This window comes from Xiphias gladius, chromosome 14 (assembly GCF_016859285.1).
Source record: "Xiphias gladius isolate SHS-SW01 ecotype Sanya breed wild chromosome 14, ASM1685928v1, whole genome shotgun sequence".
Classification (NCBI taxonomy): Eukaryota; Metazoa; Chordata; class Actinopteri; order Istiophoriformes; family Xiphiidae; genus Xiphias; species Xiphias gladius.
The window spans coordinates 3,732,159-3,755,700 of NC_053413.1; the positions used below are offsets into that span (position 1 = coordinate 3,732,159).

At 39.4% G+C, this 23,542-nt stretch overlaps 1 protein-coding gene across 1 annotated transcript in view; it reads right to left on the reverse strand.

The window, feature by feature from the left end:
• Positions 1 to 9,520, reverse strand: part of tox (thymocyte selection-associated high mobility group box) — a 53,909-nt gene extending 44,389 nt beyond the window's left edge. Inside the window, exon 1 of the mRNA XM_040144142.1 lies at positions 9,416 to 9,520. Within this exon, the coding sequence (XP_040000076.1) occupies positions 9,416 to 9,520 (105 nt within the window). The remainder of the gene's footprint in view (positions 1 to 9,415) is intronic.
• Between the last annotated feature and the right edge of the window lie 14,022 nt (positions 9,521 to 23,542).

Below are 23,542 nucleotides of genomic sequence, written 5' to 3' on the forward strand. Positions count from 1 at the left end.
CACACAAGCAATAGTGCTACAAGTCACCGAATCATCAGTGAGCATCAGTGGAGGGTGGGGGCTGAGGGGAATCTGGCGAAATGTTCTGTAGCAGGAATGACAGCCAACAAGGACAGACGGACAGACAGATTGACTGGTTGTGTTCTGATAGATAATTAGATGAGATGCCGACACTTTGGCTGGTTAGAAAACTGTAGGAGGAGACAATAGCAGTATGTGATACGGAAAAAAAAAAAACACTGGAAAGGGGGCAAAGAATAAAATGATAAGATAACTGTAGATGTACTGTATATCTTTTTTAATGGCTGTGACTGAATTAGCAAATTACTGATGATTTATCACAAGAACCATTCAAGCAGTTAAGCTGACTGTGTTAGTGAACATACACGACAGATCATTTTAAATACACTGAAAAATCCATTCTAATTAACTTCTGTAATCCTGACCGACTAAAATTGTTCTTTAAAAATGATAATATTGCCGTGAGGGTTTTGTGTGGAGTGAGTTATTCTGCACAGAGAATAGGAGCATCCTGTTTATGCCATGGCTAGTTGCCAGCAATCACAATAAGTTAGCTCAGCCAACTGATGTGGAGCAGATTTAGTATTAGAAGAATGTACAGTATGTACCTTGCACATACACACAATGCCCAGCACTAAGGAGAATAGGGTATGATGATAATAAACTGTCCCCCCAAGGTGACTTAGAATCACAGCCTATTGGTGCATTCTGGGGTGGTGGTGTGGTTTATTAAATGCTATATGAGCAGCAGCAGTATTTGCAGCAGTGTAGCAACAGCAGAGCAGAGCAAAGGAATGGGAAAAAGCTCCAACTGACCATTTATTTCTAATCGATGTGTTGGTTAAATGTTGCAGTGAGTCGAGTACATCATTCGTGGGTATAGCAGGCCTAAAGCTGTCTTCCAGAACAGACAATTATTTTTTATTCACCGTCTGGAGTATTACCCTTTTTAAATGTAAACTTTGTGTTGGCATGTCGATTTTGGAATACAATACTTTCCTGCACCAAAAAGCAGAGGAAGCCTGTAATTTGGTAAAGGTGAAGACCACTGTAAACAAATCATGCTAAAATACCCCCATACTTCTTTCTTGACAATGTAGGTGTATCAATGTTCACAAGCAAGCAAGTAGCTTATTGTTTTAGCAAATAGTGTATAAATAAGCATCCTGTCTCTAACAATTTACATGACTTTGTGGCAAGCAACATTTTTGTTTGTATCTGTAATTTTCAAGGCTAGGGACATGAGAAATAGGAATCTCACTACAATTGGCCTTTTTTGACCGCAGACATTTTGACTTGTCATATTAGGAAAAGCGCAGGTTTTAGTACTAACATTATAGCATGAACAATAACAGGACCCTGAAACTGAAGCAGCTAAAGATTATTATAGATTAGTATTAGCTAAGATTATTATAAATGTTTGTGAATGAATTCCAATTCATTCACAAACATTTATAATAATCTTTTATTATAGATTATTATTTATAATAAAATGAAATGCAGTTGTGGGACAGGAAATTTAGTCACTTTATTTGTCAGTTTTCCATCAAGTAACAACGAGCTTACAGGTGAATATGCAATAATTTGCATTAAGTTAAAGTGTCCCAGCTTTAAACTTTGCAATTTTTTCTTGTCACTAAGGAGTCCCCTATTGCCTGCCATGACGGGCAATTCACAAGCGTCCCATAGAAAATGAAGACAATTTTGCGCTTTTGCGCACCACCATGATCAGTGGGTCTTTGCCATAAAACTGAAACCAGCATACAGTCACATATGACTATTAAATGATAATGATGATGATGACACCACACCAGAGCCATGCCCATAGCTGATTTCAGTTTAAACAGCATACCTACTGAGCTAATACTATGATTTGCATGATCTGAAAACAAGGTATGACTTCAGATGATGGCTATGTGACCTCTTGACCCCTTAGCCCCTCTACCACGTTTTGAGTGCCAGATCACAGGATATATATTATAGTTCTTAGTGCTCTTGATCATTTTTCTCATTCTGTCCTCTATTTGCTATTTCTCGCTTTCTCTCATTTCTGTCCCTCTCTGCTTTTTTTCATTTTTAAATCTCATCCTGTCCCCTGTGCAATTTCTTTGTTGCTCTCCTTCACTCTATTCTCCTGTTCTTTAGTAAGGCCTACTTCTCTCCTCCCTGTGCTCTCTTCCTCTCTATTTGCTTTAGAAATACCTCACTCAGCTTTCACAATCATCATGTTTACATTAGGCCCTCTCACCCTCTCCCTGTCCCTCTTGCACCTACCATTCCTCTCCTGCTCTCCCTGATTCATCCCATCCCATTCTTGCCACTTTCTCTTTTTCCTTTTTCCTTAAGGCAACAAGTTTAATTTAATGGTTTGTGGTGTAGCAGTATTTAGCGGCTACACCACAATTAAATCTGTAATTTCATACAGATGCTAAGTCACCACTTGATATTGCAATGTCACAATTTGTTCACTTCTGGTTCAAATTAATTGCTCATATTCGCATCTTTGGACACTCACTATGAGCACTGTCACCCAATCAAAGCGCAGCATGGCTCATTCACTTTTTTTCATCCATCCTGTCTTTCACGTGACTAAACTGTGCACGAGTATCACAAACAGTGACACTGAGCTGGCTTCTGGCCGAGGAGACACCGAGTATGACACTTTATTTATGATAAGTCGCTTTGTTAACAATGGTAGTAAAAAAAAGAAAAGACAAACAGAGGAAGTAAATCTGTCTTGCAATACACATTGCTGCAGCAATATAAAAAAAAAACAGCCATCTGTCATTTAGAGTACAATCCAGCTGATGTCAAATCCTGTTATAAAAACCACAAAGGTTGAAGTGGAACCTTTTACAATATCATAAATCTGAAAACATCACTGAGTGATCCATTAGGTCAAAAACAAAGATTTATAGAAAAGAATATATACCCAAATATGTTTTAAAAAACCAACTGCTACAATAGATCAACAGTGACAATAATTTGTAGATTTACACAGCTATTTTATTCAACACAACATGTGGTCCCTGAAATATCTATCACCATGTTTAGTTCCATCTCAAGACTATGACTAGACTTCACACTGTCTTGCACTGAATTGAGTTTCCCAGACAGGCCTTCTTCTCAGCCTTCATTCAAATACTATCTTGTTTCGGCTGGTCTGGTAGACACTGACACCAACCATGACCATATCCTTTACCAAATTAGAGTAATTTAAAGCATCTGATTGGTTTAAAATATTGGAGGCAGTAAAAAGCTTAGGAGCAAACGCTGGTTCTGGGTCCGTCTGGGAGGCTCAGCTCAAAGCCTCCAAAAAAAGAGAGAAAAGAGATAAGAAAAAAATTTTGGGACCAACCAAAACCTTTTTGACAGTAATGAGGTTCATTATCTGCGTGGCCTTTTTCAGATTAAATGTTCTTCAAATGGATTAAAGAAAAAACTTCTGAGTGATGCCAAATGTGCATGTTTTCTGTTAAACACAAACCACAATTTCCTCAAACATGTGTTCTGCAAATCACATTTATATACTACTAATTAGCAGGGCTGCAAATAAAAATGATCATCATTGCTGATTAATTTGCTGATTATTTTCTCAATTAATTGATTATTCATTTGGTCTATAAAGCATCACGAACTATGCCATTACAGTTTCTTACGGCCCCATGTGATGTTATCAAATGTCCTGATTGGTACAACAAACAAGATATTATATTTATTATAATGTTAAGATAGTGAAAAGCAACAAATTCTCACATTTATAACGCTGGAATCATCAAAGGTTTGACATTTTTGCTTGAATATTGACAAACAATCGACTATCAAAACAGCGATGATTCATTTTCTGTCGATCGATTAATAGTAACTCCTTGCATATCTATTTTTCCATTTACGGTTTAAAGGGAATCGTTAGTGCTGCCTGGATTATGTGTCGCAGCAATGTTTTTTCTGGTGTAGTAAGAGCTACATTTTTGTTGCACACACAAGTCAAGGGAGGTGGTCAGGGTGGATGGTCAGTGTACAAATTACAGGACTATAACTATAAAATATGCTTCTGGGGAAAATGAAAACTAAATTAATTTTTTTAAAACATCAAGTAATGTTTAGTTATAATGGTTGATATGAAGCTTTTGATCATTACCAGCTATAAGTCAGTTTATCCACCTTTTGATTAACCTTTTATAATTCAATACAATCAGCTTCACCACACAATCACTCACCTGAATCATCATAAAGTCCATTTACATGAGGCTAACAGATTTACATCTTCTGTGTACATACAACTACAGACGAAACATTATTACACTGTCTCTTCCTTTCTTAAAGTCTCCTTCTGATTCAGTGAAATAACTAGAAATCTGATGCACCAGCAATGCAATACAGTGTATTTTGAGAGTGTGTGAAGGAAAAGTGCAGTTAGACTGACTCAACAGCTATAACTAAGTAACACTGTTTTGAGGGTTGAAATGCTGAGAACAGTTGAAACAGTAATTTCTGATTCAAAACCTATCCAAAAAGCTAATGCCCCCAAACAAATTTAATTAATGTTGTTGTTATCATATTCCCTAATCATGGGCACGATCTGCAATGGAATACTGCCTTTTCAGGGGTAATTGTGCAGATAGATTGGCTTCAGAAAATATTCGGACCTCCTCATTTTTTCCACACTTTATTGTGTTGTATATTTAATTTTAAATGGATAAAATTGCCATTTTTGCCAATCAATCTAAACTTTTTTTTTTTTTTTTGCCAATTTTTTAAAAATCAAAAACTGAAATCTCTCATTCACGAAAGTACTGAAACCCTTTTCTGTGACACTCCAACTTGTGGTCAGGTGCATCTTCTTTGCTTTATTTATCCTTGAGATGTGTCTAGAACTTTTTTGTCCAACTGTGGCAAAATTTAATTGATTGGACATAAATGAGAAATGTACAAACCTGTGTGTGTAATGCCACACAATTCCAACTTCAATTCAGGACAAATCCAAGCCATTGAGTCCATGAAAGACTTTGCAAACAAATTTGTGACAGATTTTTTTGGCAAACCATAGATCAGGGTAAGGGTATAAAACCATTTGTAAAGTCTTGAGTGTTCCCAGGAGCATGTGACTTTGGAACCACTAGGAATCTTCCTACAGTCGGCCGTCTGGCCAAACTGAGTAACTGAGCAAGAAGGGCCTTCATCAGGTGACCAAGAAACCCAACAGTCACTCTGACAGAGCTTCACAAGTCCTCTGCAGAGGTGGGAGAACCTGCTGGAAGGACGACCATCTCAGTAGCACTCCATCAAACAGGCCTGTAGAGTAGAGTGGCTAGATGGAAGCCACTTTGAGTAGAAGGCATATGACAGCCTGCTTGGAGTTTGCCAAATGGCATTTAAAGGACTCTGAGAGTATGAGGAAGAAGATTCTCTGGTCTGATGAGACAAAAATTAACCACTTTGGGCAGAACTCAAACACTATGTCTGACGAATACCAGGCATTGCTCATCACCTGGCTAATACCATCCCTATGGTGAAGCATGATGGTGGCAGCATCATGGTATGGGGGCACTTCTCAGCAGCAGGGACAGGGAGACTGGTCAAAACTGAGGGAAAGATGAATGCATCCAAATACAGAAAGGTCCTTGAAGAAAACCTGTTCCAGAGTACAGGCGACCTGAGACTGGGGCGATGGTTCACAACAATAACCCGAAGCATACAGCCAAGACAACGCTGGAGTGGCTTCAGGACAAGACTCTGACTGTCCTTGAGTAGCCCAGCCAGAGCCCAGAGTTAAACCCCACAGAACATCTGTGGAGAGACCCGAAGATGGCAGTTCAAAGACACTTACCATCCAATCTCACAGAATTTGAGATGATCTGCCAGGAAGAATGGGATAAATTGCCCAAATCCAGGTGAGGAAAGCTTGTGTAGACTTACCAAAGAAGACTTGAAGCTGTTTGCTGTCAAAGAGGCTTCTACATTACTTACTAGGGCCGTCACTTTTTCCAAAAATCAAGTTCAAGCGAAGAATGAGATGCAACTCGTTGAATTTTGAATAAAAAGTGACATCCCTAATATTTACTATAAATGACAGAGATTTTAGCTTTTGACTTTAAATGAAGTTGCAAACATTTCTAAAAACATGTTTTCACTTTGCCATTATGGCTTATTGAGTTTAGATTGATGGGCAACTGTATCCAATTTTATCCACTCATAATCTACAACATAATAAAGTGTGAAAAACTGAAGGGATCTGAATATTTTCTGAAGCCACTGTAATTTCTCTATTTAGCTGTAATAAAAAATGTAGACCACTACTGGTATTACATTTTTACATTAACACATCTGTTGGACATGCCGCTGTCGCTCTCTCTCTCTCTCTCTCACACAGACACACACACACACACACACACACACACACACACACACACACACACACACACACACACACACACACACACACACACACACACACACACACACACACACACACACACACAGACACACAAACTCTCCCTTTTTATAGACCCTATGTCTCTATTTTTCCCCTCTCTCTGTTTTCCTCAACACAGTAAAATAATCTCTACTATCAGGCTGACAGAGCTGTGAAGACACAGAGAGAGAAATATAGCACAAACCTTAGTGGCCCCGGCCCCACCCCCACTACACTCTCTCTCCCTCTCTCACTCTCTCTCTCATCTACATCATCCCTACCCCCAACAACCCTCCCACTACCTCTCTCCAGTCCCTACCCCCAACCACACAGCTCTTCCTACATCCCCAGCCTCTCTCTTTCTGAAACAAATACGCTCACTGACAACAACACAGTGCACTGCAATATGATTCGGTGTGAAGAGCATTCCTACACTTTACAATAGATTCTGAGCTTAAAAGCATCAGGTTGGTATGCAGTTCAGTTAGGTCATTCATTTATCATGTGATATGATAATGACGGTAAAATAAACCACAGTAAATAACTCTAATCTAGCTAATGAAGACATTAATGTGATAATCCATTCATGCCCAATCAGCACATACTGAGATCGGATGTCATAGTCATCTACAGAACTTATCAGGAATCAGTTACTGTGTCCCAATTGAAAACTACACTACCTGTATACAGTATGATAACTTTCATAGTGTACTGTTTTTGAAATTAGCACATCGATGTAACTGTGTCTCTGGAATGACACTGCAAATTAAACATTAAAAAAAATTTTCAAAAGATTTATTTTTTGTTTTCCAAGATTTCGTATGAGCTGTCTCTCTATAACTATAACAGCTGTAGCTGTTTCCTTTGAACAGTGCATTGTTGAACACAGAGTTTTAGACTTCTTTATTCTGCAAAGACCCCTCAGGGAGGTATACAGACATACAGTAGTTACACATGTAAGAAAACAATACTGTACAACAACAGGAAGCTGAAAACACACTCCATTCCCAAAAACTGCTTAAAATTAGTATGTACTTCGAACTTGAATGAAGCAAAAGTCAGTACAGTGTTGGCAGACACCTGCAAGCAGAGGGTTTGAACCCACAGTATTTGGGTAAAGCAAAAAAGTTTTTTGTAACTACCGCTAGGGCTGACCCAAATCCCATGAAGCTTCAAATCTTTCACCATTGCCATGGTAATCGATTTCTAAATCAGTATTCTAATAAAGATATGCTCTCATCCAACCATATTCTCATTGGCTGGACAATCGCCGGTGTTTCTTTCATAAGGAGAAAAGTGCTACATCAGTAGCCTTCCAGGATTAATCCATTATTTACTGCGGCGGCAGAAGGGACAGACTACCTATTTTCACAACTTTGAACTTGCCCAATGTGATGGAGACTGCTAGGTCTAATTTATTTAACGTTGACTGAACGTTACTGGGTTTGCTGAACATTAAATATGTTGGAACATCGGCTCCAAACTAACTGACACCATGTCAAAGAAGTCGTCGGTGTGGCTGCATTTTGTCGACCAAAAAGTTGAGTGCAAACTTTGCAGACAGCAGTTTGCATATCACAGCTCAACAGCCAACATGGCATATCATCTAAAAACGGTAGATTAACTTGTCTGTGTCAGGATGCTCCGTCAACATTTGTGTTTGAAGCTTTGAGTGTATATTCCTCAATAGGTCTCGTGTTGGGATCACCAGTTGATATAGTTCTAGTTTCGAAAATTTGAATATGGATAAGTGATTGAAAAGAGTTCAGTAAATTACTGCAGGTTGAACACAGGGGAAGTGCAGTTTTATAAATTATGGTATTAATCCCACAACAGGTCACAGGTATGCTTCTGGTGGTCAACCAGGTACTGTATATTTTAATAACCTTTAGGCCAATAATCAGACTAGAACACGTTTACAGAGTCAGAAGAGCTTTTTACATGGATATGACAGGATACTATTTTAGTTTACCTCCCCGCTTCTTGTACAAATCTCTAACCTGCTGTGTGTGAGTATTCTGATTATTTTCCCTATACGCCTTAGCAACACAAATGTAGTAAATAGTGAATAGTGCATTTTTTTTAAAATGTGAAAAGATAAAATGTACATGTTCCATTTTATTGTGCTAAGATTGAAGAGAGGTTAATTATGTGTCTTTCACTCTACTGGCTGCAGTCCTCAGATCCACCTAATTAAATAATTAAGCAATTCATCACTGTCAAATGAGCAGGGTCTGTCAGATGTGTGTGTGTCTTCAGGTATCCAGACACCGGACTCTGAAAAACCAGCCCTTTGCACACAAACATACCTTAAACAGAAAGATAAATAGATAGATGGATAGCCATTGACGTAGATCCCTATGGACGACTCCTCCATCCTGTTCAAGAAGTTTCCTCACAGCAAGACACGGGATTCCGACCGTTTCGAGGTTTCTGTAGCGAATCTGACCCTGACCTTGCTCTGGAGGTAGAGAGAGACGAGGCAGAGCCTCGCAGACGCCAATTAAGTGGCACGAACCAGAAAGCAGGGGCACTGTTGTGAATTCGAGCGCCGATTTGACGCCCTTGAGCGTGCCGAAGCATAGCAGCGCACGGAATTTAACCATAACTCCTGTGTTTGAACTGAAAATGGGCAAGCACATTTAAACTCGACTGCCGCTTCCATCACCAGCAGCAGTGCGTTTGAATCAAAGGTCTTATTAAATCACTGACGACAAAACTCTGAATAATACAGCGTGCGTGTCATCCAGCGAGTGAATATGATCAAGAAACGAGTAAGAGCTACTGAGGGATAGTACTCGCCTTCAACAGCTACCTTAATTAACTGTATAATAACGCAATTAATTACTACTTAATTGGCAGAGCCAGAAAGACGAATACACGGAGGAGAAATTGTTACGCTAACACAAAGGCGACTTTCATCTCTAGACAATGGGACAGAGACGGGCTTCTGTGGGTTTCTTTCTTTTCCTTCCTTACCTTGTTGGTCCCGAAGGCCGGGTCGGGGTAAGAGAGCTGCCCGAGCCTGCTGTGGTTTGACACGGCCAGAGGCTGAGGAGGAGGCGGGTAAACTGTTACATCCATGGCTGAAGATAAATCCACTTCTACTCCCCGTACCTCTTCTTCGAGTTTCTTTCTCTGTCCTCGGCGCAAGCTGGAATCCGCTAAATTAACCTACTCGTGTTTTAGCAAAGTTGGGAGGTTTTTAGCGAGTCCCTGGGCGACAACACGGAGAAACAACCACGATCCCACCAAACACGCTTCTTTTGGGAAACAGATACAGGTTTCGGGCAAATATGTCGGCGGAGTAAGCACGTCAAGCTTTAACACTCCGTGAAGTTTAGGCTGATGCTCTTCTCTCCACACCGGCTCGCATGCTCCAGTGACCGCGGCTCTGAGTCGCAAACTTCCCGATAAACGCACTTCTTTGATACCTGACGCTAAAAGGCAATGGTGCGCTCTCAAAGAGCACCGGTTCCCCTCCCTTTAACGTTGTCTGTATCCAGTAGCGGTGCGTGGTTCGGACAAGGAACGCTGCTGGACCCTGTCTTGTCCCTGGCTGGGACTCTTGTGTCTGCTGTTCCTCCACTGCCGCTACCCGCGCGTCTGCTCGCCGCTGCGGTACCTCGAGGACCAGACGTACAAAGAGCTCCTTCATCAAGCCGGCAACGGGCAGCCACGCAAGCCGGATGTTCAAGTTCTCGCAAAATAAAGGCGCAGATTCTGTCCAGAGGACAGGAAGCGCTTGGTAGAACAAAACAAGACACAACTTACCCGCACGCGGCCGTCATCGCTACATTAACGGCAGTCACGAACTTCAGCAGTGTGTTGTTTAAAAGATTTCTGTTGCAGAACCCTCTTCAGCGAGTAGTTTTGACAGTATGCGACACTATGTTATCCATTTATTTCTACCTTGACAAGGACCCGGAGGAGCTGAACGGCAGAATGTGCTCGATCTACAGGTCCATATATAATCAATGTTTTACGAATCACAAGTCGGCATTCAACACTAGTGTAAAAAAAAAAAAAGTTAAAAAAGTTGTATGCCTGTCCATGGTGTTAATAGGCTACTGCACAGAACCTGCTTGCTCAAGCCTCAGCTACCCCAAGACCCCAGGTCCAGTCCGCTAGTCTTTGGTCCTTTGATTTCTTGCAGATCTGTCAGGGAACTTGCCGCCATTAAGTAAAATATCAGCCAAAGTGGGTCCAGCGTTTCTTGTACAGTTGTGGCCTTGTTATGTCCCTGGGGGTCCGTGTGGCAAAATGTAGTTCAAAAGCCCTCATAATTTTATTTCATATTGTGGCCACATGGTCTGCATTCCTAAATAAAGTTGTGATTCAAACAAATTATAACATGTTGTGGTAAATTAGAATAACAACAACAATAATAATGTGACCTAGGGTCGTGTATGGTCTACTGTGGTCTCTGTACTTGATGGGAACTTGGAGGTTACAGGGTACGTGCACTAAACAAAGACGGCTGGATCAGCAAATACATTTTTTTTGCTTAAGGGCTCCTAACAGGTTCAATGAACCAGGGCTTATGCTATGCTTTGTTTCCGTTTTGAGACGAGCATCATCTCTATTCCTGCACCTCTAGCTTCTGCTCATGGTTCTGATTTTTCTCCACCTATACAGTCTTGTGCCTTTCCCTCCCGTATAGGCTGATTGAGCTACATCTTCCTGCTCCTCAGAGATTTTCTGTGAATCCTGAGACCTGACGAAAGTTCTTTGTACAATCAACGGCCCACATTTGATTTCCAGCCCAACAGATTTGTTAACAAAAAAGCCAAACTCACTCTCACTCTTTTCTTTCTTCTCTCTTTCTCTCTCTCTCTCTCGGATAACATGCACTGGGTGCCACAGAGTGTCCTTTACCCGCCAAAAGAGGAGGGGGGTAATGGTTAGTGCACCTGGGGAGCAGAGCAGCAGCGTTTCAGGTTGCAGTTTGTAAAGCATTACCTCAAAGGAACTGATGATGTGCTGTACAGACCAGTAACAAATAGCATTTTAAGAAAGGTAGTAGACTTCAGTTTAGATGCCTCTGTTTTTAGTGGACTATGTTTCTTATAGGTGTGTGACTTGCCTCCTGTTCATCAGGCACTTTTCAGAACGTGGAACCTTTTTAAAATGGAAGAGTCCAGAACCTACAGCTTCACTGTTTTGGCTTCTGGAGGAGCCTCTGGTACATGGGTTCGAACTCGATGATGAGGACTGTAGCAGGCATGGACATGAAGGTTATGTTCGACCTGAGTAGTCAATCTGAGACACATCGTGGATGCTGCAGGTCCTGGTTTTCACTGCACCAAGGCAGTGGCTTCTATTCTCGGCCTCTGGACCGGCTGATGCGGAAGTGGACGTTCTTACTTTGTTCCACTGGTGTATTCCTGATACACCAGTGGAACAAAGTGTCCTGATGGAGCTGATCCTTTCCCTGAACTCAGTTTCACCATAGACCAGAGCGGACTAGCAGAACCATTACTGAGATGTGAAATTACCACCAGTGCAGACTTGTACATGATGGGAGGAAAAGCGCTGTATAGATTATGTGTTAAGGCTCGGAACAAGAGACAGTTGAGCAGGGACAGGACACTGTGTGGAGGGAGAGTCTGAATGTGGAAGATGATTGTAAACCAGTGTGGATGGGGCTTTATAAAGCACCATTAAATAAAAGGCCAGGTGATCCGCAGTGGAGAATTCTGCAGGGAGCGCTGGCTGTCAACAGTCTTGTGTCTAAAATGAACCCCACAATGTCCACAAACTGTCCTTACTGTCAGCTCCCAGAGACAAATTTTCACTGTTTTCTGGTTTGTCAAAGACTTACAGAGGAATTTCAGGGCTAGAGTACGAGTGGACTTCTAGTTTTGACTCTCTGATGAACAATGTTGATGAATTTATTTCTCAGTAGTGTTTCACTCGTGCCTTCTATTCTGTTGTTGAGGGCGAGCTTTGCCTCAACCCATTTGATATTTGAGATATTTTTAATCTTTTTTAAATCTCTGTTTGATCTGGTGTCTGTGTATCTATATCTATGAGTCTGGAGGGTTTTGGAATGGAGGGTGTCTAGGGGGCTGGATTTAAGACGCTTAAAAAATTGCTGCCATGTTGAACTTTCCTGATGCTGTTATGATTATACCAAGGTAGGTATAGCTAATACAGGCTTAATGATTTGATTATTTACGGTAAACTGGTATTTGTTTTCTTGACAACGGGGGCGTTTTTGAAAAATCATAATAATTTTCCAGTTCTGGTAGTATTTTTCTACTACGTCCAGTTGCTTCTATATGTTTATGCTGATCACAAGGTGATCAGCATAAACATATAGAAACATTATCCCCCTTGTGTTGTGGGACCTTCGGGGGGAATAAACATTTGAGCTCTGTCTTGCATTTATCTTATCTACGTGTGTTTACCTTGAGTTCCACGTGTCCACTAGGAGACTATGGTAATCAAACACCTGTCCATTTACCCTCTGTATCCTACCATGCATGCAGTACTCCTCCTCTGATCAATAGGCAGCTTGTAAACACTGTTCACCATGTCCTGGACACTCTGTGTACAGAGCAGGGTTCAGTATTTGGTGTCGATTGGTGCCTGCACTGGACATCCTTGTTCAGGACTATATGGCAGCCAGTGTTTTGTTGATTTGCATGTAAGCTGACTGTATGCTTCATCAGAAGTGCTTGTCGGATGGTCAAAGAGTTTTGGAAATCCCTGTGTTCTGCAAATTCCATATCTTTTCGAAACCGACAGCCCAATGGGCCAGCTGTGCTGAGTTGAGAAATGAGACAGGCTCTGAACCTCACTCTCTAGCTCTATCTTTTTTAATTATTAAGTCACTTTTCCTCTGAACAAATTAGTGTAACACTATAATTGTCTTCCCGAGTCTGAAAATGTTAATTTTCTATCGGCTTTTCACTCTACCTTTCAGTGTGGCAGTTCTTAACAGCTATAAACACTTTTGCCATCATATGAACTGCTTCTTTTTAAGCATATCCCAATCTTTTGTATCAATAATGCTTTAACTTTGTGTGATGACTGTATTGCAATTTCTTACATTTAATCTCCATTGTTTGCATTTATTCCACTCAAACCAATGTTAATTGCTTCTGTAGATGTACAGTGCAGAAGTTCCAGTGCAATAGAATATCGCTCCTAGAGAAAAACGATGCACTTGTATTTGAAACAGCAAATATAAAAGCTAATGTGAGCTATTTGTTAAATCAGTATTGTTTGGTGTGTTTTTTTTTGAGACAGAGAAAAGCAAAGTCTTCTTTTTAAACATCAAAGTCAATTTTATTACTTTGTATGCGCTTTGTGTGTGCAAAAGTACAGTTATACAGTTAATTGTGTTTGATGTGCATAATTTTATTGTCTTTTTACTTTTTACATTCTCTCCTGCTCATTTCCGTCTAACAAGTTGTGCTACAGCCCTTAATTCAGTTTCTGAAAAAGAATAAACAGTTTCACAATTCAAAAGTAATTTAAAAGGTCCAAATGACTTTAGAGAACAAGAGAATCTGTTAATGATTTAATGGGGGATGGAGATAAATCATCATAAAGAAGAGGACAGAGGCCATTAAATACAAACCAAAGCAGACTGAATGTTGTTTTCTGCCTGTCTGGTGATCTTTAATGACAGAAGAGCACATTTCCATTATCTGCAAAAAAAAATACATGTACACAGATGCACATAAACAAAGAGATGCCCTCCCATCTGCGTACACACACACAGATATGCACATCTCGAGCATTCACACACATATGGTACGCTTAAATAGATTGTAACACCTGCATATCAAGCCTGCAGACACACACGTAATCATACTCTTATGGTAACATAGCCATACATATACACATTTGTATATGATCCAGAAGGAAACTAAGGAAACATAACCATGTGCACACGGGTACATAGAAAGGTAGACCACAGAGTTTATACACACAAAACAGGTATGATAGAATTCATTTTCTCTCTTTCATGCATTCTTAAATATTCTCTCTCTCTCACACACACACACACGCACACACACATAAACACCATAAACCAGCCCACACATACTTAGTGAACATACATACAGTGTGCGATTCGCCCATCCCCCACATACACACATACATATATGCACCCCTCCGCTCTGAAAAAGGGCATAATTCACTTCCACATTCTCCTCCCCCACACACAGTTCCTCTCTACAAAATTCCACACAAACACACACACACACACACACACACAGTATACTCAGACTAAAATACATGCATGTATGCATTAAACCAATCAAACATCAAACACACATATACACTCAAATACTTGTCTACATGTAGACTACATGTAGAAATATATGTATATACACTCTCTCTCTCTCTCTCTCCCTTTCTCATACAGTTCTTAGATTTCCATGCATGAGCTTTCCAACATATCTGATAGGTTGAAACAGATACATAGATATGTACTCTAGCATTTGAATGGTGTGTGACTCTCTTCATGTTGGGGGATTACATTATAGATTCATAGCACAGCAATCCACTCCTAGGTAAAAAAAAAAAAAAAAAAAAAAAACAGTCAGCCCTTTAGGTAGTATAGCTTTCCAGTAGAGAAGTAGAGTAAAGAGAGGATCCAAAAAACAGGAAGAAATCAGCAAAAAAGGGTTAATTGAACTAACTGCTGGGTACAAAAAGCTGAAATGTTTTAAATTATTGTGAGATATTTAAAATGTTTACCTTGCATGACAAAAAGCAACAGTTCCAGAAATGGAGAATTGTAATACAAGCCAATAGAAATCTTATGCTTGGGTTATTCAAAGCCTGGAAATTATTTTAATATGGAGCTCTTAGACAGCTACTGTATGTGTTTCAGTGTGGATCACTTGTAAGTGTTTGGTACTGCATTGTAGTTATTGAAAATTACTTTCTTTCCTAAATTCTTGTTACATTTGTATTTAGAGTATCTTATGTTAGTATATCTTCTACTGCCGTCAGAACAATTAATAGTGTGGTAAAATGGAAGAAGTCCCATTAAAGTCATGTTAGGAAAAACTGCAGTATACAGTTTATGTTGTTCACCACAATTATAATACTTAACAATTAGTCTTTCAAGGCTTTTCATCCCTTTCTAGTTTTCCTTAATATTTCCTTTTAAAAATATTTGAGTTATTATTTATTCTATCCTATTATTAAAGTTACTTCCATACTATCACACTATATATTAGTGTAATATATATAATGTATCAACTTATTCCTTCTTTATTGAAGCTATATGATTATTACACTATGAAAACCCATGACTCCATGGTGTTTATGGCTGCACCATTCCATCAAACAGAATTCTTCAAAATGTGTTGTCTTTTACACACATTTTTCTTTAAAATTCAGCCTGACAGATGAGATATCCTTGAGAACACTGGGATCTCGACCACACATTACAAGAAAGTTCTACGGGTTTGAACAGAGTTTGACTGCATGAAGTTGTAATGACAGTGGAGCTGTCTGTTATGTTGGTTGGGCAAACTTGCAGTGGAACAGAATATTTGTTTCATGCCATATATGGTGAAAATAGATACGTTTGCCTTTAGTTTTAAGTTGTGATTCTTTTAGTTGCTTTGGGACCACCAGCGGAGTCCTAACAGTAAGATATAATCAAGCATAGTTCTGTTCTTCTTAACTTCACTATTCAAAACATTCTGCAATAATTTCCATCTTCACAGTACTACACATCAAACCAGTAGCCTGATGTGACAGATCACTTGCAAAGCATATTTTACTAGCTAAGGCCATGAATATACCTTTGAGAGCAGTTTACTGGTACATTTCTATCATACAGTAGGTACAGTATTGTCCAGTAAAGTATGAGTAGAGTACAAAACCTATGTTGTCCTGTTCTGGCAGAAAAAGTGACCCCCATTAAAATGAGTATCCACACAGGATTAAGACTAGCCAGCCTTGTATTAGATTGGCAGTAAACTAATTGAGGCCCATATTAGTGAAAACTAATAGTGAAAGTGAGAAATAGTTGATTCTTTGTGTGATTATTTTAGTTTGTGTTATCAGAATACACAATGTTTAATTTAACTTACGGTAAGCATCTGAGGTTATGTGGAGAGGTGGGCTCCTAGTTGCTTTACCTCAGCCAATGATTGCTGGCTGAATTCAATTTAGCAGCTTCGGTCTCAGGGTCCTGGTATTATATGTGCTTGCTCACTAGTCAAGTTTCCATCTAACTATGGAGCACATTTTAACAAAATTAACAGCAAATAAGCAAAGAAAAGTGCAAATTAATGTGTGTGTCCATTCACTACTGTTATGTGAATATTGAAAGGTGGGGGCATTAAGGTAAACGGTTGGTGAGCGGGTGGGCGGATGCCATTAAACCACTGCAGAAGAAGAGGGCGCAATGAGATGATGTGATTTTAAGAGCCTCAGTCAAACCTGAATCGTGGAAAACTGATGTAGTAAACATGATGCAAACATGGCATTTATGTTTATTTCATATATTAATTGAGGATGGTTACAGTGTCTTCATTGCTCCACACAGATCTGATGTTTCCATCTTTCCAGTGGAAGCTTAAGTGATGTTTAAGTCACATGCTTCATGTACGATATGTTTTATTCACTAAGTCTGTTTCCACCACACTTTGTTGCATTTCATTTTTATCAAATAACCTACTATTCCACCTGAAACATGTGAAACTTTTTTTTGTTGGTTTGTTTGTTTTATTTTTCAACGTTTCCGCAATTCTTAAATTGAACTTAAAAACTGGTGAATGGAAACACACTCACTGTCACACTGTCCTGTCTTACTGGGACACTTGAATAGAATGGAGTCATCATTAATATTATTAATAGCATGTGCTTTTACTACGTTGACAAGTCAAAATGTCTGCTGTGAAAAAGGCCTGAAAAGTATAATCAGTACACTAGCAAATCATTTATGTCTCACAGTCTGATTCATGTGTAGTGTGTGCATCTTTCTGCTTTTGTATTGGTCTTTCTCAAATCTAAGTCTGGTTGTGTGGGTACGAGAGAGAACTGTCTGATCATTATTTTGTGGGAATAACATTATTAGGGTATCTCATTAGCACGTTAACTGTAATGGACTGTACTTACATAACACTTTTTACTTTAGCAGGACAAGTTGCTGTTCATGGTGTGGTGCAAAAAACAAACTAAAAAATCCCTTGAGGAGCAGTTCTGCTGACAGAAAAACCATGTTAATGAGAGAGGTCAGGGGAAAATGTCCAAACTGGCTGTAGCTGAAAAAAAGGCTACGGTAACTCAGATAACCACTCTTTACAACTGTGGTGAGCGGAAAAGCACAACACATCTAATTGGGAGGTGGATGGGCTACAACAGGAGAAGACTACAACGGACTCACAAAAGCAGTTGAAGCCTGGAAAAATGCAGCCTGGTCTGATGAATCTGGATATCTGCTGAGGCACACAGATGGTAGGGTCAGAATTTGGCATCAACAGCATGAATCCTTGTACCCAACCTGCCTTGTGTCAACAGTCCAGGCTGGTGGTGGTGGTGTAACGGTGTGGGGAATGTTTTCATGGCACATTTTGGCTCCTTAATACCAAATCAATCATGGTTTGAATGTCACAGCCAATCTGAGTATTGTTGCTGACCATGTGCATCCCTTGATGGCCACAATTTACCTTCTTCTAATGGCTACCAACAGCAGGATAATGCTCAATGTCACAAAGTAAAAGTCGTCTCAAACTGGTTTCATGAACATGACAATGAGTTCATTGTACTTCAGTGGCCTCCCCGGTCACCAGATCGGACTCGACTAGAACACCTTTGGGATGTGGTAGAACAGGAGATTGGCAGCATGAATGAGCAGCTGAAAAATCTGCCGAAAATAATGTGATGCAATCATGTCAACATGGACCAGAGTCTCAAAGGAATGTTTCTAACATCTTGTGGAATCCAGGCCAAGAAGAACTCAAGCTGTACTCAGAGTAAAGGGAGGCCCTACGCAGTATTAGTATGGTGTTCCTAATAAAGTGCTTACTGAGGGTATATACATATACAGCTAAAGAGAGTGGGAGCATCAGGTTTTTAGTCAACCCCCAATCTATCACCCCAGTGTCTGATAAATACACATTAGGGTAGATACAATACATTTGATATCTCTTCCATATATTATATATCATATATATAATATCTTGTATCTTATATGTACATCTATACAGTCATCTATAAATGCAGTCATTTCTCTTCAATCATCGTCAAAGCCTCAATATTCTCTCTCATTCTCACTCTGTCTATACATAACTCATCTTAATTAAGAGGAAGTGACATTCATATCAGTTTGGGTTCCCAAAACATGTACCTACTTTTCCGTATAGTCATAACCTAATGAGAGGAGAGCTGAACCACAGACCATAAATGAGCTTGTGTTTTATGTTTGTTACAGTTATGTAGTGTAGTGTAAAGAGTAGTACACACAATATTGAGACTTCTTTTTAAAGAGCATTGAGTATACTTACATCAATATTAATATGTTTCTTTAAAATAAAATCTCCGGGACCTTTGGGTACACACGTTCAACAATTGAGACTTTTGTTTCAACTGTCACCCTGTAAATCAGAGAAGATGAGAAGCTGCCAGGCTCAGTTCAGCAGATTTCAGCTGGGGCCAAACCCACTGCGAGCTCTTCAGTGGCTATGCTACGATATAATTAGGGTGCAGCATGACCTTTAGTATGTTACTGTATTTATATGTTCCATTTTCGTCCACTGACTGCAATAAAAATCCCCAACTGGTAAGAAAAAACTTCCTTGCTTGGTCATATTGAATGTGTGAAAAGTCTTAAACATACTGAAACTATGTAACTTTTAAAGGTACAAAAAATAAATTCATTCTCATATAAAATCGGAAATTAGATTTCCAAGCAATAAAAATAATGTTCAAAAACCATTGTACCACACTTTTTGGCCGCTAAGTCCTACTATCTCTGACATAGTGAGGTGACAAGGTGTGGACAATGTTTCTGGCATAAATGGGTGGTGGTACTGACTCACTTAATAGTTTGCCAGCCACCATAACACATAAAAAGAACAAAAAGGAAGGTGACCACAACACACGTGTCGGGAGAAATGGAAAAGCCACCACCAACCAGAGCGTTGAGCGCTACAAGTAAGAAGAAAAGAGTAAGATCGGCAGAGGGGCAGCAGACTAAAAAAGAAAGTGACAGACGGCAGAGGAAGCCAAGAATAACTCTTGTTCCAACAATAATACAATGGAAAGAAGAGAAGCAACAGCTGGGTTTCTGAACAGTCAGAATTGGCATCTGCTTTACTCAACCAGTAACATAACTTCTAACACTGGCCTCTACTGTTAATTGGTTGCTGTGTTGAAGTGGCACTTTTGTGTGGAATTTATATTTTTCTGTCATTGCTGTTTGTTGCGGTGATTCAATATCCTAATCTTGGTTTGCCTAATCTTTGAATGCCGCAAAGTAAACTAATAACTAATTATTATTATTCAACAAAGGCATATGTAATACGAAGTTACATAAACTTAATCAAGCATGACAAGGTTTATTTTTGTCATAATCTTAACACTATAGTAACCACATTGAGTGCCAGACACATGCCGGTTGCTTTCTTTCATTTTTCAACCCCTTTGTCAACAGACCTAAGCTACATACATTACTGCAGTTAACTACATTATTATCAGCAGAGCAAAGTGACAAGCTAGTAGCCTCCAGACTGTATTTTCCACGGTGCGAAAAGATGATATGGATTGTAATGTTAGTGGAACATATTCACATGTTGGTTTTCTAACTGCCTGTTGCCATGACATGAGTTGTCACCACTGCCTGTTGTTAGTCACGCAGTCGGTGAAAAGCTAGCTCCTAGCAACTACATTTTCGCACACAACCATGGGTTCAGATGTTTGGGGTCATGGTAATCAGATTAGCCGAATGCTGACTCAACGTGGCCACCCACGTTGAGTCAGCACAATTGCTGGTTTGTACTTAGATGATGATGTGTTGAGCAATTTATAGGCAATGTTTTCCCTACCTCAGCTGTTCACTGCGTGGGGTATGCCTCTCCCTGTTCCCAGGCCAACAGATTTTAATGTGCCACAAATATATATATATATATATATATATATATATATATATATATATACACATATATATTCACATCTTTTTATATATATTCACATCTTTTTGCTAAGCTCAGCTAACCGGCTGCTTGCTCTCACTTTATATTCAGCATACAGCCATGAGAGTGGTATCAATCTTCTCATCTAACATTGCCAGAACATTCCCAAAATGTCAAACTATTCCTTTAAACGTAGAGTGTGGGACTTTTACATATAAATGAATGTCAATTACATTCAAGCTCTTTCCAAACGAGTTCACACAATGCTGATTAAGTATATCAGCGCCAGGTAAATCTCTGTATTTCGCAGTATGCCAGAGTTTGAAATCTGGTGTCTGTGGCCACATAGCTGCACTGCACAGTGGGAGCAATGCGTTTTACGTCAAACAGTAATGACTGGTTTGCCAGAGCTGATGAGGTGAGATGGAGGAGGCTACAGAAAAAGGAGTATGGAGAAGCCTATGGAGGTAAACCTAGAAAGCATCTTAGAAAAGTTTCTGATGCTCCATTTAAAAAAGAAACTTCAGTTCAGAGGGAGGATTACAGTCTAAAAAAGAAAGTGATCTACAGCGAGGACAAACAGGAATCACCATTGGTGTGGCTTTTCCTCATTGGAGAGCACTGAAAGAAGAGGAGGGACATACATGGATGTCACCTTACTGCTCTTAGAGAAGTTGGCATTTGTAAAATATTTGGAGTAAGCTATATAGCCATTACATTTACTCCACCTAAATAAAATATTATTGTCTTGGATTTGTGGAAATTTCTCTGTATCCGACGAGGTCCACTCATTAGCTGTTTCTGGAGCTTTCAGCCGCATCTCATGGTTGTCCTCAGCAGATGGAGTTTGTTCAGTTGCCATGGAGATAGCTCTGCTGTAAATGACCCCAAACCCAAGTTGTAATAAACCAGAATTATTCTTTGAGGAATGATGATATTTAGAATATAGAAGTATAGAAGTATTTTATATGTACACACTTTGCTTCCATTTCCAACAACATTAAATACATTTGATTTTTAATATCGGGCCCATTATGTACAACTGCAGGTCCACAATTCAATTTAGGAAAGGGAAGGAAAGGAAAACCGGTATGAAGCTCAAGTCATATTGAAAAAGATATAGACCAACATTGATCATTTATTAACTTTTATGAACCATGTACAAACCAGCATTCTATCACTGTCTCTCATTTCTGCTTTTTTTTATCTAACACACACACACACACACACACACACACACACACACACACACACACACACACACACACACACACACACACACACACACACACACACACACACACACACACACACACACACACACACACACACACACACAGCTCCCCTGATCTGACAGTCTCATATTCAGTGAGTGTCAAGTCCATTGAATTAATTTGCACATTTTTAGCTGAGGGTTGATACATCATTCAGGCCTATTTTTCCCTGCTGTCACTGTTTTACACCCAGTCTCATCATTATTTCATACTGGGCTATTTATTATGCTACTGTACAACAGACACATGGATACACACACACACGCGTGCACAATAGATCAAGGAAGGGTAAAATAATGGTAAAAGTACAACGATTTACAATTCTTTCTTTTCTATGTATGGCATTATCATGAAAATGCCTGTGTATTTTTGTGCTCGTAGTATTGTAGAAATTAAAACAGATGCTTAAGTAGATGAAAATCATGAATTGTCAATTCAATCCTAATTCACTATTGCACACCCATAACATTAATATTATAATTAATATAATAATAATGTGATGACATTATCATATATAACATATTATTATCATTATTATTATTATTATTATTATTATTCAGTGTCATTATAGTGTTAATCCTTTTAATATTCTTCTGTGCAAAAATATTTATAATAGGCTTTGCAATAATCAACTTCATCATCAATATCATCATCTTATTAATAGTGGCCTGTGCCTTAATAATAATAATTATAATAATCAGTATATATCATCCACTCATCACATCAATCATTCATCACATCATCCTATCGTGATATCTGTGCAAAGTGATATAAAAAAGTTTGCAAAAAAAAAATTCCCAAACACAACCCATCACCACCACCACCACCACACCTATTGACATCATCCTGATCCTATTAGTGAATATCTGTGCAAAAGTGATATAAATAAGTTTGCAAAGAAAACATTCCCCACAACATTATACCATCACCACCACCAGCCTGGACTATTGACACAAGGCAGGTTGGGTCCATGGATTCATGCTGTTGATGCCAAATTCTGACCCTACCATCTGTGTGCCTCTACCGAAATCCAGATTCATCAGACCAGGCTGCGTTTTTCCAGTCTTCAACTGTCCAGTAAAAGTCTGATATTTTGATGTTGCTGCATTCTGCCTGTTCTCATTTAATCCACGAGTTGTCAGGCTGGAGTTGATCGATTTAATAAGGTAGTCATGATCTGCCCCTCTGTTTGACTTCCTGCCCGGATTCTGTGTTATTATTTCCTGTTTTATTTTGAAATTTCTTTCCTTATGCATCTATTGTATTTTTACTTCCCATCTTTGTATTTTTCCCGCCAGTTCTCTGTTCCACCTGTTTCTCATTTGCCAATTAGTCCTTGTGTATATATAGCCTTGTCTTTCACCCTTTCAGTTGCCAGAATGTTGTTTTTTGGTTAGGTACTGTGTGCTGCTGTCCCTAGATCCTTGTATTTTGCTTGTATTTTGCTTGTATTTTGCTTGTATTTTGCTTGTATTTTGCTTGTATTTTGCTTGTATTTTGCTTGTATTTTGCTTGTATTTTGCTTGTATTTTGCCTGCTTTAGTTAATCAACGCCAGGACATGATGGTGGTGGATGGAAACATGCAGACCTCTGGCTAGCAAAGAGAGTTGCTGCTCATGGCAGTGAATGGTATCGGCCTCAGCTCTGAGCACCTTGTGTACGGGACCTCTGTTGGCTGACAGACTGTATTGTCACAGCTCAGGAGTGGAAAGACTCC